This window comes from Babylonia areolata, chromosome 13 (genome assembly GCF_041734735.1).
Source record: "Babylonia areolata isolate BAREFJ2019XMU chromosome 13, ASM4173473v1, whole genome shotgun sequence".
Classification (NCBI taxonomy): domain Eukaryota; kingdom Metazoa; phylum Mollusca; class Gastropoda; order Neogastropoda; family Buccinidae; genus Babylonia; species Babylonia areolata.
The window spans coordinates 18,824,349-18,839,348 of record NC_134888.1 but is presented as its reverse complement, the minus strand read 5'-3'; the positions used below and the strand labels follow the sequence as shown (position 1 = coordinate 18,839,348).

The following is a 15,000-nucleotide window of genomic DNA, read 5'->3' as shown; positions in this document are numbered from 1 at the left end:
TGATTGTGCCCTCAACGCTGGATCTGAAGCTGACATGCAACTCAGCGTCGACAAGTTTGCCACTGCCAGCAGGAACTTCGGCCTTACCATCAGCACGAGGAAAACTGAAGTTCTCCATCAGCCAGCCCCAGGGAAACCCAACGTTGAGCCCAACATCACAGTCAATGGTCAGAGACTCAGTGCGGTGGAGCGGTTCACATACCTTGGCAGCACACTGTTACGAAATGCGACCATCGACGATGAAGTGAACGTCAGGATTGCAAGAGCAAGCGCAACTTTTGGTAGACTCAATGCAAATGTCTGGAACAGAAGAGGCATTAGTCTTGAGACCAAGCTAAAGGTCTACAGAGCAGTAGTTCTCCCCACACTACTGTACGCCTGCGAAACTTGGACAGTGTACCAACGACATGCCAAGAAGCTGAACCACTTCCACACAACATGCCTCAGGAAGCTACTGAACATCAAGTGGCAAGACAAGACCCCAGACACAGAGGTGCTCGCAAAAGCCACCCTTCCCAGCATCTTCACCATCCTGATGCAGTCCCAGCTTCGCTGGGCTGGACACGTGGTGCGCATGCCACACCATCGGCTGCCCAAAAGGCTCTTCTATGGCGAGCTGTAACAAGGGAAGAGATCACACGGACGTCAGAAGAAGTGCTTCAGAGATACTCTGAAAGTCTCTCTGAAAGTGTTTGATATCAACCCTGACTCCTGGGAGGAATCTGCAGTGGACCGTGACAAATGGCGCGCTGCTGTGCACAAAGGCACCAGGTTGTGCGAGGCCAACAGGACTGCTGCAGCTGTTGAGAAGAGGCAGGCCAGAAAGTCACGGGCAAACAAGCTCCCTGACAATGATATGCCTGTCTTTGTCTGCCCCAACTGTCTGGGAACATTTCGTGCGCAGATTGGACTATTCAGCCATCTGCGCACTCACAGATAGATTCATGAGCATCCTTCCCCCCACCCCACCACCACCCTCCCCCCATCCCCCATCTGGATGACAACGATGGTCATCATCGATCTCGATGGACACACCATCACTTTGGTCTCTGACAAAAGATAGTCACTGTGTTAATCATTATAATTAGTAGAATAGTCATGTAATTATGATTGAAATGTGTGTGTGTGTGTGTGTGTGTGTGTGTGTGTGTGTGTGTGTGTGTGTGTGTGCATATGTGTGTGTGTATGTGTGTGTGGGTGTGTGTGCATGCGTGTGTGTGTGTGTTTGTGCGTGCGCGCGCGCGTGTGTGTATGGATGTGCGTGCGTGTGTGTGCATGTGTGTGCGTGTGTGTGTGTTTCTGTGTGTTTCTGTGTGTGTGTGTGTGCGCGCGCGCACGCCCGCGCGCATACACCAGGAGGAGAGACGCTCCATCCTGAAGGCCTTGACCTTGAGGATGTGTCTGTGTGAGGACGTGAGCCTGGATGACATTGCTGACATGTGTGAGCACTTCACTGGAGCCGACTTCAAGGCTCTGCTCTACGATGCACAGCTGCAGGTAATGAAGGGCATGCAGCCGCAGTGGTATCCTTGTGTGTCCGTGAGATGTGTGTTTGTGTGAATGTGTGTGTGTGTTGGGGGGGGGGGGAGGAGGGAGTGGGGTGTGTGTGTGGGGTGGGTGGGGGGCGGGTGTGTGTATGGGGGAGATAGCGGTGGAAGGGGGGATCGGGGGGGTAATGTGAAGGGTGTGTGTGTTGGGGGGGGGGGGCGTATGGTGCGTGTGGGGGGGGGGGGGGGGGAATGTGAAGTGTGTGTGTGTGATTCTGTGTGTGTGTGTGTTTGTGTGTGTGTGTGTGTGTGTGTGTGTGTGTGTGTGTGTGTGTGTGTGTGTGTCCATTGTGAGAGACTAAAAGACACCCTACTAGTTATTGATAATGGAACCTACACACATACCCGTTGTGAGAAACTCACGTTCAGCATTGAATGAATACTTCTAGGAACAGATCCAACACTACCACTACCACCACCACCACCACCACCATCACCACCACCACCAACTCCTTCTCCTCCTTCTCCTCCTCCTTCTCCTCCTCCTTCTCCTCCTCCTCCTTCTCTTCCTCCTTCTCCTTCTTCTCCTCCTCCTTCTCCTCCACCTTCTCCTCCTTCTCCTCCTCCTTCTTCTCCTAATAGCTGAAACCTAATGGCAATTCCCTATCAGACCATCCACAAGTACACAGACTAACACAATCAACAACAATAACAATCCTCCTCCTCCTCCGATGACTACTACTACTACTACTTCGTTTTCTTTTCAATCGCCAAAGACGTGGAACAAGCTCCCTGATAACCTCCGTCATTCTGATTCCCTCGCATCTTTTAAATCTCGTCTCAAAACTCACCTTTTCCCTCAGCAATAAGTTCAATTGTGGCAGGTCCACTTCCTTTGTGTTAGCTGTGCTTTGCTTGACTATGTGTGTATACATATGTATGTGTACATAACTACATGCATATATATGAATGTGTATTGTGTGTTTATGTAAGTTGTGCCTGCCTATGTGTGCGTATGTGTTAGGGTAGCTGTTAGATACACATGTATGTTAAAATGTATGTATGCAGCGTGAGTGTGTGTGTGTGTGTAGTCACATTTTGGTGTGTGTATGTAACATAGATATGATGTATTATGTTAACAAAAGCGTTTTTGTAAAGCACCTAGAGCAGATTTCTGGATAGTGTGCTATATAAGTATCCATTATTATTATTATTATTATTACTACTACTACTACTGCTACTACTACTGCTACTGCTGCTGCTACTACTGCTACTGCTGCTGCTACTGCTACTGCTGCTGCTACTGCTACTACTGGCACAAATCAAATGGTTATCCCTTGGTGGGCTATCCATGAGTACACAAACACTATCAATAACAGTTGCAACAATTTTCCTTTCCTCCTCCTCCTCCTACTACTACCACTGTTACTACGACTTCTGATCCTTACTCCTCCTTCTCCTTCTTCTCCTCCTCCTACTGCTACTACTAATCCTCCTCTCCCTTCTCCTTCTCCTCCTACTGCTACTACTAATCCTCCTCTCCCTTCTTCTCCTCCTCCTCCTACTGCTACTACTAATCCTCCTCTCCCTTCTCCTGCTCCTCCTACTGCTACTACTAATCCTCCTCTCCCTTCTCCTGCTCCTCCTACTGCTACTACTAATCCTCCTCTCCCTTCTCCTGCTCCTCCTACTGCTACTACTAATCCTCCTCTCCCTTCTTCTCCTCCTCCTACTGCTACTACTAATCCTCCTCGCCCTTCTCCTCCTTCTCCTTCTTCTCCTCCTACTGCTACTACTAATCCTCCTCACCCTTCTCCTGCTCCTCCTACTACTACCACTGTTACTACGACTTCTGATCCTTACTCCTCCTTCTCCTTCTTCTCCTCCTCCTACTGCTACTACTAATCCTCCTCGCCCTTCTCCTCCTTCTCCTTCTTCTCCTCCTACTGCTACTACTAATCCTCCTCGCCCTTCTCATCCTTCTCCTTCTTCTCCTCCTACTGCTACTACTAATCCTCCTCGCCCTTCTCCTCCTTCTCCTTCTTCTCCTCCTACTGCTACTACTAATCCTCCTCGCCCTTCTCCTCCTTCTCCTTATACCACTACTACTCCTCCTCCTCTCCCTACTGCAACTACCACTGCTGCTACTACTCTTCCTACTACTGCCACTGCTATTCCTCCTCCTCTCCCTACTGCAACTACCACTGCTGCTACTCCTGTTCCTACTACTACCACTACCATTCCTCCTCCTCTCCCTACTGCAACTACCACTGCTGCTACTACTGTACCTACTACTACCACTACCATTCCTCCTTCTCTCCCTACTGCAACTACCACTGCTGCTACTACTCTTCCTACTACTGCCACTGCTATTCCTCCTCCCCCTCCTACTTTTCCTGCTCCTCCTTCTGCTACTTCTTCTCCTCCTCCTCTTCCTCCTGCTGCTGATACTATAAGTACTACTACAACTACAGCTACAACTACAGCTACAAGTACAACTAACCCAAACCAAACAGTGACCCTACATGGCAGGCCTACACAAACACTATCAGTAACAACAATCTACCTCCTCCTCCTCCTCCTACTTAACTACTACTTCTCCTCTTCCTCCTCCTCCTGCTGCTACAACTAACCTGAACCAAATGGTGACTCCTTGACAGGCCATCCACAAGTACACAAACACTATCAGTAACAATAACAACAATCCTCCTCCTCTTACAACTTCTCCTCCTTCTCTTCCTCCTCCTCCTCCTCCTCCTACTACTACTACAGCTACAGCTACAACTAACCCAAACCAAACGATGACTCCCCCCCCCCCTCCCCCCAGGCCCCCCGACCCTTGTCCCCTGTGCAGGCCATCACCAGGTACAAAAAATACAATCAATAACAGCAGTCTTGTTTCTCCTCTTGCTCCTTGTCGTCCTCATTCTGCTACTATTTCTACTCCTTCTGCTTCTCCTCCTCTTCCTGCTACTGCTACTGCTACTACTACTACTACTACTACTACTACTACGACTTCTGATCCTTACTCCTCCTCCTCCTAATACTACTACTACTTCTCATCCTCCTCCCCCTACTACTACTACTACAGCTACAAGTGCAACAAACCCAAACCAAATGGTGATCCCTCAACAAGCCATTCATGAGCACACAAACACCGTCAATAACACCAATCTTCCTCCTCCTCCTCCTCCTCCTACTTCTCCGCCACCTCCTCCTCCTACCTAACTACTATTTCTTCTCTACCTCCTTTCCCTACTACTACTGTTACTTCTCCTGTTCTTCTTCCTCCTACTACTACAACTGACAGTGGACCGTAACAAATGGCGCGCTGCTGTGCACAAAGGCGCCAAGTTGTGCGAGGCCAACAGGACTGCTGCAGCTGTTCAGAAGAGGCAGGCCAGAAAGTCACGGGCAAACAAGCTCCCTGACAATGATATGCCTGTCTTTGTCTGCCCCAACTGTCGGCGAACATTTCGTGCGCAGATTGGACTATTCAGCCATCTGCGCACTCACAGATAGATTCATGAGCATCCTTGCCCCCACCCCACCACCACCCTCCCCCCATCCCCCATCCCCCATCTGGATGACAACGATGGTCATCATCGATCTCGATGGACACACCACCACCACCACCACAACTGACCTGAGCCAAATGGTGACTCCTTGGCAGGCTATCCACAAGTACACAACAAACACTATCAGTAACAATAACAACAATCCTCCTCCTCTTCTCCTCCTCCTCCTCCTCCTCCTCCTCCTCTTCCTCCTACTACTACTACAGCTACAGCTACAACTAACCCAAACCAAACGATGACTCACCCCCCCCCCCTCCTGACCCTTGTCCCCTGTGCAGGCCATCACCAGGTACAAAAAATACTATCAATAACAGCAGTCTTGTTTCTCCTCTTGCTCCTCGTCGTCCTCATTCTGCTACTATTTCTACTCCTTCTGCTCCTCCTCCTGTTCCTGCTGCTGCTGCTGCTGCTACTACTGCTACTACTACTACTACTACTACGACTTCTGATCCTTACTCCTCCTCCTCCTCCTACTACTACTACTACTACTTCTCATCCTCCTCCCCCTACTACTACTACTACAGCTACAAGTGCAACAAACCCAAACCAAATGGTGATCCCTCAACAAGCCATTCATGAGCACACAAACACCATCAATAACACCAATCTTCCTCCTCCTCCTCCTCCTCCTACTTCTCCGCCACCTCCTCCTCCTACCTAACTACTATTTCTTCTCTACCTCCTTTCCCTACTACTACTGTTACTTCTCCTGTTCTTCTTCCTCCTACTACTACAACTGACCTGAGCCAAATGGTGACTCCTTGACAGGCCATCCACAAGTACACAAACACTATCAGTAACAATAACAACAATCCTCCTCCCCTCCTCCTCCTCCTCCTCTTCCTCCTCCTCCTCCTCCTCCTCTTCCTCCTACTACTACTACAGCTACAGCTACAACTAACCCAAACCAAACGATGACTCCCCCCCCCCCCTCCCGACCCTTGTCCCCTGTGCAGGCCATCACCAGGTACAAAAAATACTATCAATAACAGCAGTCTTGTTTCTCCTCTTGCTCCTCGTCGTCCTCATTCTGCTACTATTTCTACTCCTTCTGCTCCTCCTCCTGTTCCTGCTGCTGCTGCTGCTGCTACTACTAACTTAACCCAAATGGTTATCCCCTGACAGGCCATCTGTGAGTACACGAACACTATCAACAGCAACAAACCTCCTCCTTTTCCTCCTTCTCCTCCCCTTCCTACTACTGCTACTACTACTACTACTACTACTACTACGATAATAATAATACATAGTTTTTCTATGGCACGATACCCAGCACCAATGCTGCTCAAAGCGCCTTACATCATAGTTGACTGTAAACATGCCTTAAAAAACATATTATCAACCACTATCAGACAATGGAAAACATTCGGTGTGTTCATAAGAACGTAAAAGCACACTAAAGACTATAGTTTCAGTTTCAGTTTCAGTAGCTCAAGAAGGCATCACTGCGTTCGGACAAAACCATATACGCTACACCACATCTGCCAAGCAGATGCCTGACCAGCAGCGTAACCCAACGCGCTTAGGCCTTGAGAAAAAAAAGACAGAAAAAAAGACTATAAAAGCTATGAAGTAGATAAGGCTTAGATTAAAACAAAGTGCATTTAATAGAACACAAACACACACTCACATGCACACACCCACACACACACCACACACACGCACACGCACACACACACACACACACACATAAATGTCCCTCCCTTACAGACACACACACACACACTGACATTAATTATCAACTACTACTACTACTACTACTACTAAAGCTACAACTACAACCACAACTAACCCAAACCAAAATGATGACCCCCACACCCCCCTCCCCCCCCACCCCCCCACAACCCCCTCCGTCTTGTGCAGGTCATCCACGAGTACACGGACGCGGAGCGTGTGCTGGGCACCAGCCTGGTGCGCATCAAGGGTTCGCCCGACTACTGCTCCCGCGCCCCCATCACCATCGCCCCCCGCAGGTCCACCTCCACCACCACCACTGCTGTCAGCCCCACGACCAACTCCACCTCCATCCCGCTGAAGAGGATCCTGTCGGAAGGCGTTGGAGATGAGAAGTCTGTTGTGGAGGTGAGTTGATCGGGGGGGTTTAATTTTAAAAGAAAACATTGTATTGATGCTGTATGTCATGTTTGTGTTTGTGTGTGTGTGTGTGTGTGTGTGTGCATCAAGTCAAGTCGAGTCATGTCAAGAATTTTTTTTCATGATGGTAAATTGAATAAGCAACAATTACTTTTTTTTACATCAATTAATCATGTAAAGCATGCTTAGAGCTTTGTCTCTGACCGAAGGTAGTCACTCTATCAATATCAACAATAATTTGGAAATTATGTGTTTGTGAAGGATTTAGAGCTTTGTTTCTGACCAAAGATAGTCACTTTATCAGTATCAGTATTGATACCACTACTACTACTACTACCACTACTACTACTGATAATAATGATAATAATAATATAATAATAGTGTTATGTTGTAGAAATGATTCTGTGTTTATAAAGCACTTTGAGCTTGGTCTCTGACCAAAAATAGTCGCTTAATGAGTATAAATGATAAGTAGAAAAAAAGAAGATAATAATAATGATGATAACAATAACAATAATAAAAAAAAAAAAATGTTCTTGTGCAAATTACTCTATATTTGTAAAGTTCTTATAGAGCCTGCCATCTGACTGCGAGGAAAGGTGCCATACATAACTGTCCATATCAATCACTGTACACAGCAGGACGGGAGAGTCATGGCAGCAGTGACAGTGCCTGTACCTGTACCCATGCCAGTGTCAGTGCCAGTGCCAGGTCCCGGCGGAGATGCCCCTGCAGTGATGGAGGAGGCGTGTGTGGAGGTGTGCAAAACGCCAGAGACGCTGCGCTGTGCCCCTCCCAACCATCTGGAGGTGAGCTGCTCTGTGTGTGTGTGTGTGTGTGTGTGTGTGTGTGGAGGGGGAAGAGGTGGGGAAGGGAGAGATAGTGGTTGAGTGGGTGTCTATAGTGTGTGTGTGTGGGGGGGTGGGGGTTGTGTGTGTGTGTGTGTGTGGCCTCAAAATGCTTAATTCTCCACACATAATTAAACCATACCTTCATTCCCACCCTCCACCCACACAACAAATACACCACAGAACACACAGCAAAACATGTTCATGTACTCGCACACAGGTATGTGCACACCTGCAAATGCACACACACATGCACCACCCAAATGGCACACAAATGTGTACACACACGCACTTGCATGCACACACACACACACACCACACCACACCCAAAGCAAAAAGGCAACAACAAATGACTATGCATAGTCTTAAAGTGCACACAGCTTCAGAAGTAGGAGCCGGCCACAGGCTGAAAAAACACGCCTCTGATGGTGAATGACCCTGCGTCTCCCTGGTCGTGTGATGCTAACCGCTTTAAAAAAAAAGAAAAAAAGAAAAAAAGTTTTTGTGAGTGGCTTAACCAGAGGTCTGGTATCAGCTGAAGAATGCAGGTATATGCCTGGAATTTTGTGAGAATGTTTGCTGTGGTCCAAGGACCAAGCCATTTATGTTTCAGCTAGAGGGATCGGTATCAGGATCCAGGGAATTTGATTGAAGGATTTTGATACAGGGGAGGTAATTTATTTACCTTTGTGTGTTGGCTGAGGTGTGTCTGTGTCATGGTAATTTATCCCTGTTCTCTTACTATGATTGTTATATGTTGTATAATCGTGATTATTGTACGTGATATTTACATCAGCTTTGTATTCAAGCATTTTATATCGTTTATGTGTTCATATTGAGTGACTGTACATTGTTTACGGAATATACACTACACATAAATTTCTCTTACTGGAGATAAAGTGTTCTGTATTGTTTATGGAGAGCCCTCAGTATTTTTCTGTGTTTATTTCTTTTTTCTATGATAGTTTGTGAAAAATCACAGCTGTACACAAGCAGTGGCAATACTAGTTTTGATTCTGTCATTTAATTATCAAGGGGGAAAAAAAGAAGAAGAAAAATAGGAGTGATTGTAAGGGGAAAGCACTATTGTTTGTGCACAAGTACTGAAGTTGTTTCCCATCGACCAGGTTTAGTCTCTTGTCTGCACTCAGAACTTGAAAATTTAACTGCGTTAAAGATTACCTGTTATGAAAGTAATAGGTTAATGAAAATATTTTTTTCCTAAGCTTTAATGATTACCTGAAAGAACAGTGATGGTGTAAGGTTAAAACAAAAATAGTATTGATGGAATAACTTTATTTTTTCACCTATCATTAAAGTAGTTGGTCAATAAAGATCTTTTTTGAAAATAAGCTGTCAGCATAACTGATTACCTGCAGGACTAGTTATGGTGTAAGGATTAAAAAAAAGTATTGATGGAATAATTATATGTATTCAATCCATCACCCATTATTAAAGGTGAAAAAAAACCCCCCATAAAAACCATATGTGTGTATGCATAATCCCCCCTTCCCCTCCTCTCTCTCTCTCTCTCTATTACCTGCTTACCTGCAAATTTGTTATGTTACAAGAACTTATAAAAATATTGATGGATCCATTATATGTATTTATTTCATCACTCATTGTCTCATTGTTAAAGGTAATAGGTCAGTAAAGATTTTTTCTTAAATCTCCATAATAATTACCTGCAAAACTAGTCATGGTACAAGGACTAAAAAAAAAAAAAAAAAGAAAAAAAAAAGAAAGAAAGTATTGATGGGTTAATTGTATTTATTCATTTTATCACTCATTGTTAAAGTTAATAGTTCAACAAAGATCTTTTTTTTTTTTTTTTATCTCCATTGAGGATTACCTGCAAGATGAGTGATGGTGTAAGCTGTGGCAGAAGGGGTTAGGTGTTGGATTTCTGATGCAGTGTTCACCAGTGAACAGGGTTGAAGGTCTGTCATTTTGGGGTGATGTCGTGCCCTCAGGGAAAGGCACTTCACTCTGGTTGTTTTGTTTTTTTCCCCTCCCTTCACTTCACCCAGGAGTGAATGGATACCTGACTTTGGTTGTGGGGAAGGTTCAAATGGCAGATGGAGAGGATTTGCCCCCCCCACCCCCCCCCGCCCCCCCCTAGGTACACAAATATATAAGCATGCACTCAAGGCCTGACAAGCACGTTGGGTTCTGCTGCTGTCAGGCATCTGCTGAGCGGATGTGGTGTAGCGTATATGGATTTTTACGAACGCAGTGATGCCTCCTTGAGAAACTGAAACTGAGATAAATATATATTAACATATATATATTTTTAATGAAAGCAAACTGTGTGTGGATTAATGTTTGCCCACAGATAAGCGACGGTCAGTGGGCAGCAGGCCAGCCCAAGGCCCAGACGGTGATGTTTTTCCCCAAGATGGGCGACGCCCCCGCCATTTTGACGCCAGAGGATGAGGCTCGCTTCTTGAACATGGTGAGTGTTATGCCGACTTTTTTTTTTTTTAGTTGCATTTCTTCTGCACTGGTTATTCAGAGTATTTATTTATTTATTTATTTATGTAAGCTTATCTATTATTTATTCACCTTTATTTATTCATTTTTTTATTTTTTATTTTTTTATTTATTCATTTATTTATTTATTTTTAATTAATTAATTAATTAATTATTTATTTATTTTATTTTATTTTTTTATTATTATTATTTTTATTTTTATTTTTATTTTTTTCTCAAGGCCTGACTAATCGCGTTGGGTTACGCTGCATGCTGGTCAGGCATCTGCTTGGCAGATGTGGTGTAGCGTATATTTTATTTTGTCCGAACGCAGTGACGCCTCCTTGAGCTACTGAAACTGAAACTGAAACTATTCAGAGCTCCCCATACACAGCCACACCTCGGTTCATCCGTCACAGTCCCAGCGTCAGCAATTCCCCAGGGAACTCATCAAACGTTAGGTGACCAGGAGGTCACACAACGGAGGAGACCCTGTGCTGTTGCTGAGTGCAGTGGTACGCAGACTAGCCTCCCCAAGAATCTATCTGACAGCACTATACATACAGCCTCCCAAAAAATCTGGAACAAACCAAAATTATCAACAACACCATGTAGCATTTGCTCGCAGTCATAGAACAGAACATGTTTAACAACAAAAAAACCCAAAAAAACAAACAAAAAAACAACCCACTCTGAGCTCATCGTACATCTGAATACAACACTCGAGCTGATAATGAAAAAGACCTTTCATGAACCCCCTGTAGACCTAAGCAGCATTTAAAATCATGTTTAAAAGATGTTTAAAAAAAAAAATCATTTTAAAGGATAGTGAGATACACCTTCATATGTCATGCTGACGGTGCACACCAGGGAACATGTCTGTCGTGAATTCACAGCCTCACTAACCACCACAGGAGTTCTTGAGCCAAGTCAGCAGTAGACATGCCCTCTTCCCTCCCTCTCACCCGTTACCCCTCTAAAGCCTCTCTCCCTTCCTCCTCCCCCACCCCAGCACCCTCCTCCTCTCCCTGCCTCCCTTTCCCCTCACTACACAGACACACACATCCACACACACACACACAGACACACACACACACACAGACACACAGAGAGACACACACACACACACACACAGACACACACACACAGACACACACAGACACACACACAGAGACTCACACACACACACACACACAGACACAGACACACACACACACACAGACACACACACAGACACACACACAGACACAGACACACACACACACACACACACACACACACACACACACACACACACACACACACACACACACACACACACACACACACACACACACACACACACACACACACACACCTCAGTGCCCACTCTAACTCCCTTCAGACAAGACAATCAAACAGGGAAACACTCTTCAAAAACCCTATCCCCCCTTCCCCCCCCCTCTTTCAAGTCTCCTTCCCCTCCTCCTTCCCTATCACCATCACCACCACCACCACCACCAACACCAACACCATCACCACTGCCACCACCACCACCATTACCAAACCATGCAAGTCTCCTAGCAGAAGAGGAGGAGGAGGAGGAGGTTTAACAGGAGGTGCCGTGTGAGGGCTGGGTGGGCAGTTGAGATGGACTCCTGCTGTTTAATACAATAAAAAAAAAAAGAAAAAGAGATGTGGCACAAGAAAGAGATAGAGAAGCAATGATCCCACCACCACCCACACACCCACCCCCGACACCCCACCCTTTTTCTCCGTCCCCAGTGTTCTTTACTCCGCGGACTCCTCCGCCGCGGCTGCGCTGCCAGCAACTGTCCCATGTGCATTGTGTGACGAGTCCTGCTGGGTCTTGTTGTGTGCAGCTGCACTCGGTCCCCTTTCCTTTCTCTTCCCTTCCCCTTCCCCTTTCTCCGGTGAGTGGGTGAGCCGGGGTTTTTGTGTAAAACAGACAGACAGACAGACAGACAGACAGTCACTCAAGAGTTTTGTGCCAGGCAGACAGACTGACAGACGCTCGCTGGCTGCCGGTTCCATTCCTAAACGCCCACCCTGCTCGCCTGATTCAGATCCCCCTCCCCCCCCCCCCCCCTCACACACACACACACACACTCCACCACACCACCGCAGCTAGTCGTGAGAATTACATGACTTGCACACATTGTGTGTGTTGGGGGGTCGGGTGTGGGGGCGGGGGGCAGGGGGGGGTGAGGGTACAGGGCAGGGATGTGAGGAATGAAGATGGTAGAGGAGTAGATTAAGAAATATTAAAAAAACCTAAAAAAGGAGGTTGCGTGTGTGTGTGTGTGTGTGTGTGTGTGTGTGTCTGTGTCTGTGTGTGCGATGGAGCTGGGGTCGGGTGCGGGAGGAGGAGTTGGGGGGGGGGGGGGCTAGGGGGGGTGTCTGCAGGGGGGCACCATCTTTTCTCCACATTCAGGAAACCAAGCAGCACTTTGCGCAACAAAAGAATTAATTGGCGGAGCATGTCGGGAGTCAGCGGGGTGGTGATGGTGGGGGTGGGGGTGTAGGGGGTGTAGTTGTGTATCATGTCGTGTTGTGTGGGTGGGGTGGGGTGGGGTGGGTGGATGGCTGGGTGGGTGGGTGGGTGGGGCAGGGATGGAGTGAGACATCATCTGTTGGAGGGAAGGGGAGGGGAGGGGAGTGGGGTGGGTGGGAAGGAGGCAGAAGGGAGATGGGAAGTTGTCAGTGGTGAGGGGCGAATGAGGTGAATGAGGTTATAGACTGTGTGTGAGGAGGGTGGAGAGTCAGCGTTTAGGAGATAATGACAGTGATAATGATAGCAATAGTGATAGTTCTTTCAGCATGTCCGTTTGCTATGGCCCCGCCCCATTTGAAGGGGTTATTACAGTTTCTTTGTGGTTTTTTTTTCTTTGTGGATACATTAAGCATGTAATCCAATTATGTGAATACTCGAGCAAAACTGTGTTCTGGTAAATTAGTCATCAAATTACGTCCCCTTTTTTTTGTTTTTTTTTGAATGACTTGTAAATATGCATAGCAAGATTCAAAGTAATGTTTTTATTTCTTGAAGACAGAAATGAAACTGGTTAAAAATGCTTGGTCGTCTTTAATAACTCAAAAGTATGTGCGTTTGTCTTAGCATAAGGAAAGAGAAGAGAGAGAGAGAGAGAGAGAGAGAACAATAGTGATATTAATTTATTTTTATGCAGATGAAGGCCAACGATCCTTCCTGAAAGGGGTCACATTGTAAGAAAATAAGGAAAACGATAACATGACAAAACAAATAGACGTCACAGATTAATCAGAAACAGCTGATGAAATATTTCACAACATTCATGAAATAAAAGTTCATAGTCAAAAGTCTACACATACTTTATGAACATGAGAGAGAGAGACAGAGACAGAGACAGAAATGCATACATGCATATGTAAGCACACATCCACACACATGCACATGACCTGTATTTGCATTTACAGGCACACACACACACACACAGATCACGCAGACACATACACTCCCATGTACACACAGACTCACACAGACACACACAGACAGACAGACAGACACACAGACAAACACACACACACACACACACACACACACACATTATAACAGGATGCATACCCAACTCAATTCACTTTTAACATCATCAGCATGGTTGACGGGCTTGCAGACCAAAAGAAAAGAAAGGGGGAAAAAAAAAATCTGCCAAAAAAGAGAATGCAAAACACGTTTTCCAGATTCCATTATTCAATTTCATATTCCTCTCGGTGATTACAAGATTGTTTCCATTCTTTGACTGATTAAATAACGATGGTTGCAAAGGCCTTTAAGAGCCTCAGAGAGGTCTCCTATTACACTCCCATTATTCTCAGTAACAGATTTTCCTATTCTCCCACTGATTAAGTAACGATAATGGCAACAGCCTTTCGAGTGGCGTTGAGGACACTCGTCGTTTGTGAAAGAGAATTGAATAGTGGGGTGGGATGGGGGTGGGGGTGGAGGTGGGGGTCAAGGGTTGGAAGTAGGGAAAGAGAACGGTATGGATAGAACTTTTTTTTTTTTTTTAATATCTTCTTCTTTTTTTTTCAGCTGGGAGTGGGGGGCCGGGGGGTGGGGGGGGGGGGGGGGGGAGAAGACAAGAGCTTGCTTCATCATCATTCTCCCTTCGCCCCCCCCACCCCCCTCCTTCTCCCAACCCCACCCAAAAGCCCTCTCCTGTAAACCCACAACACCGTTCATACAAACTGGCGAAAGTCTCTCACAACCCCCCCCCCCCCCTCCGCCCCCCCGACAACCCCGTACCCCTCCCCCCCACCCCCCCACCCCACACACACACACTTGCCTCGTCTTCCTCCTCCTCCTCCTCCTCCCTCCCGCATCTTCTCTTCCCTGTCCCTCCCCCCACCCCTCCACCCCTTTCCACCCCTTTCCCCCCCCGGAGGGAACCAAACATTCTCGGCATTCTCTTCCAACACCTCCCCCCCTTCTCAGACTGTTCTTCGGCGATCCTCCTCCTCCCCTAGGTCATCTGTCGAGGC

At 46.6% G+C, this 15,000-nt stretch overlaps 1 protein-coding gene across 3 annotated transcripts in view; it reads left to right on the top strand.

The window, feature by feature from the left end:
• Window positions 1-15,000, top strand: part of LOC143288867 (peroxisomal ATPase PEX1-like) — an 80,731-nt gene that overhangs the window by 30,792 nt on the left and 34,939 nt on the right. For 2 of the 3 annotated variants that reach the window (XM_076597521.1, XM_076597518.1), the window contains exons 19-22: window positions 1,357-1,497; window positions 6,929-7,147; window positions 7,798-7,968; window positions 10,343-10,462. In XM_076597521.1, coding sequence (XP_076453636.1) covers window positions 1,357-1,497; window positions 6,929-7,147; window positions 7,798-7,968; window positions 10,343-10,462 — 651 coding nt within the window. The remainder of the gene's footprint in view (window positions 1-1,356; window positions 1,498-6,928; window positions 7,148-7,797; window positions 7,969-10,342; window positions 10,463-15,000) is intronic. The other variant, XM_076597520.1, reaches the window with a different exon arrangement.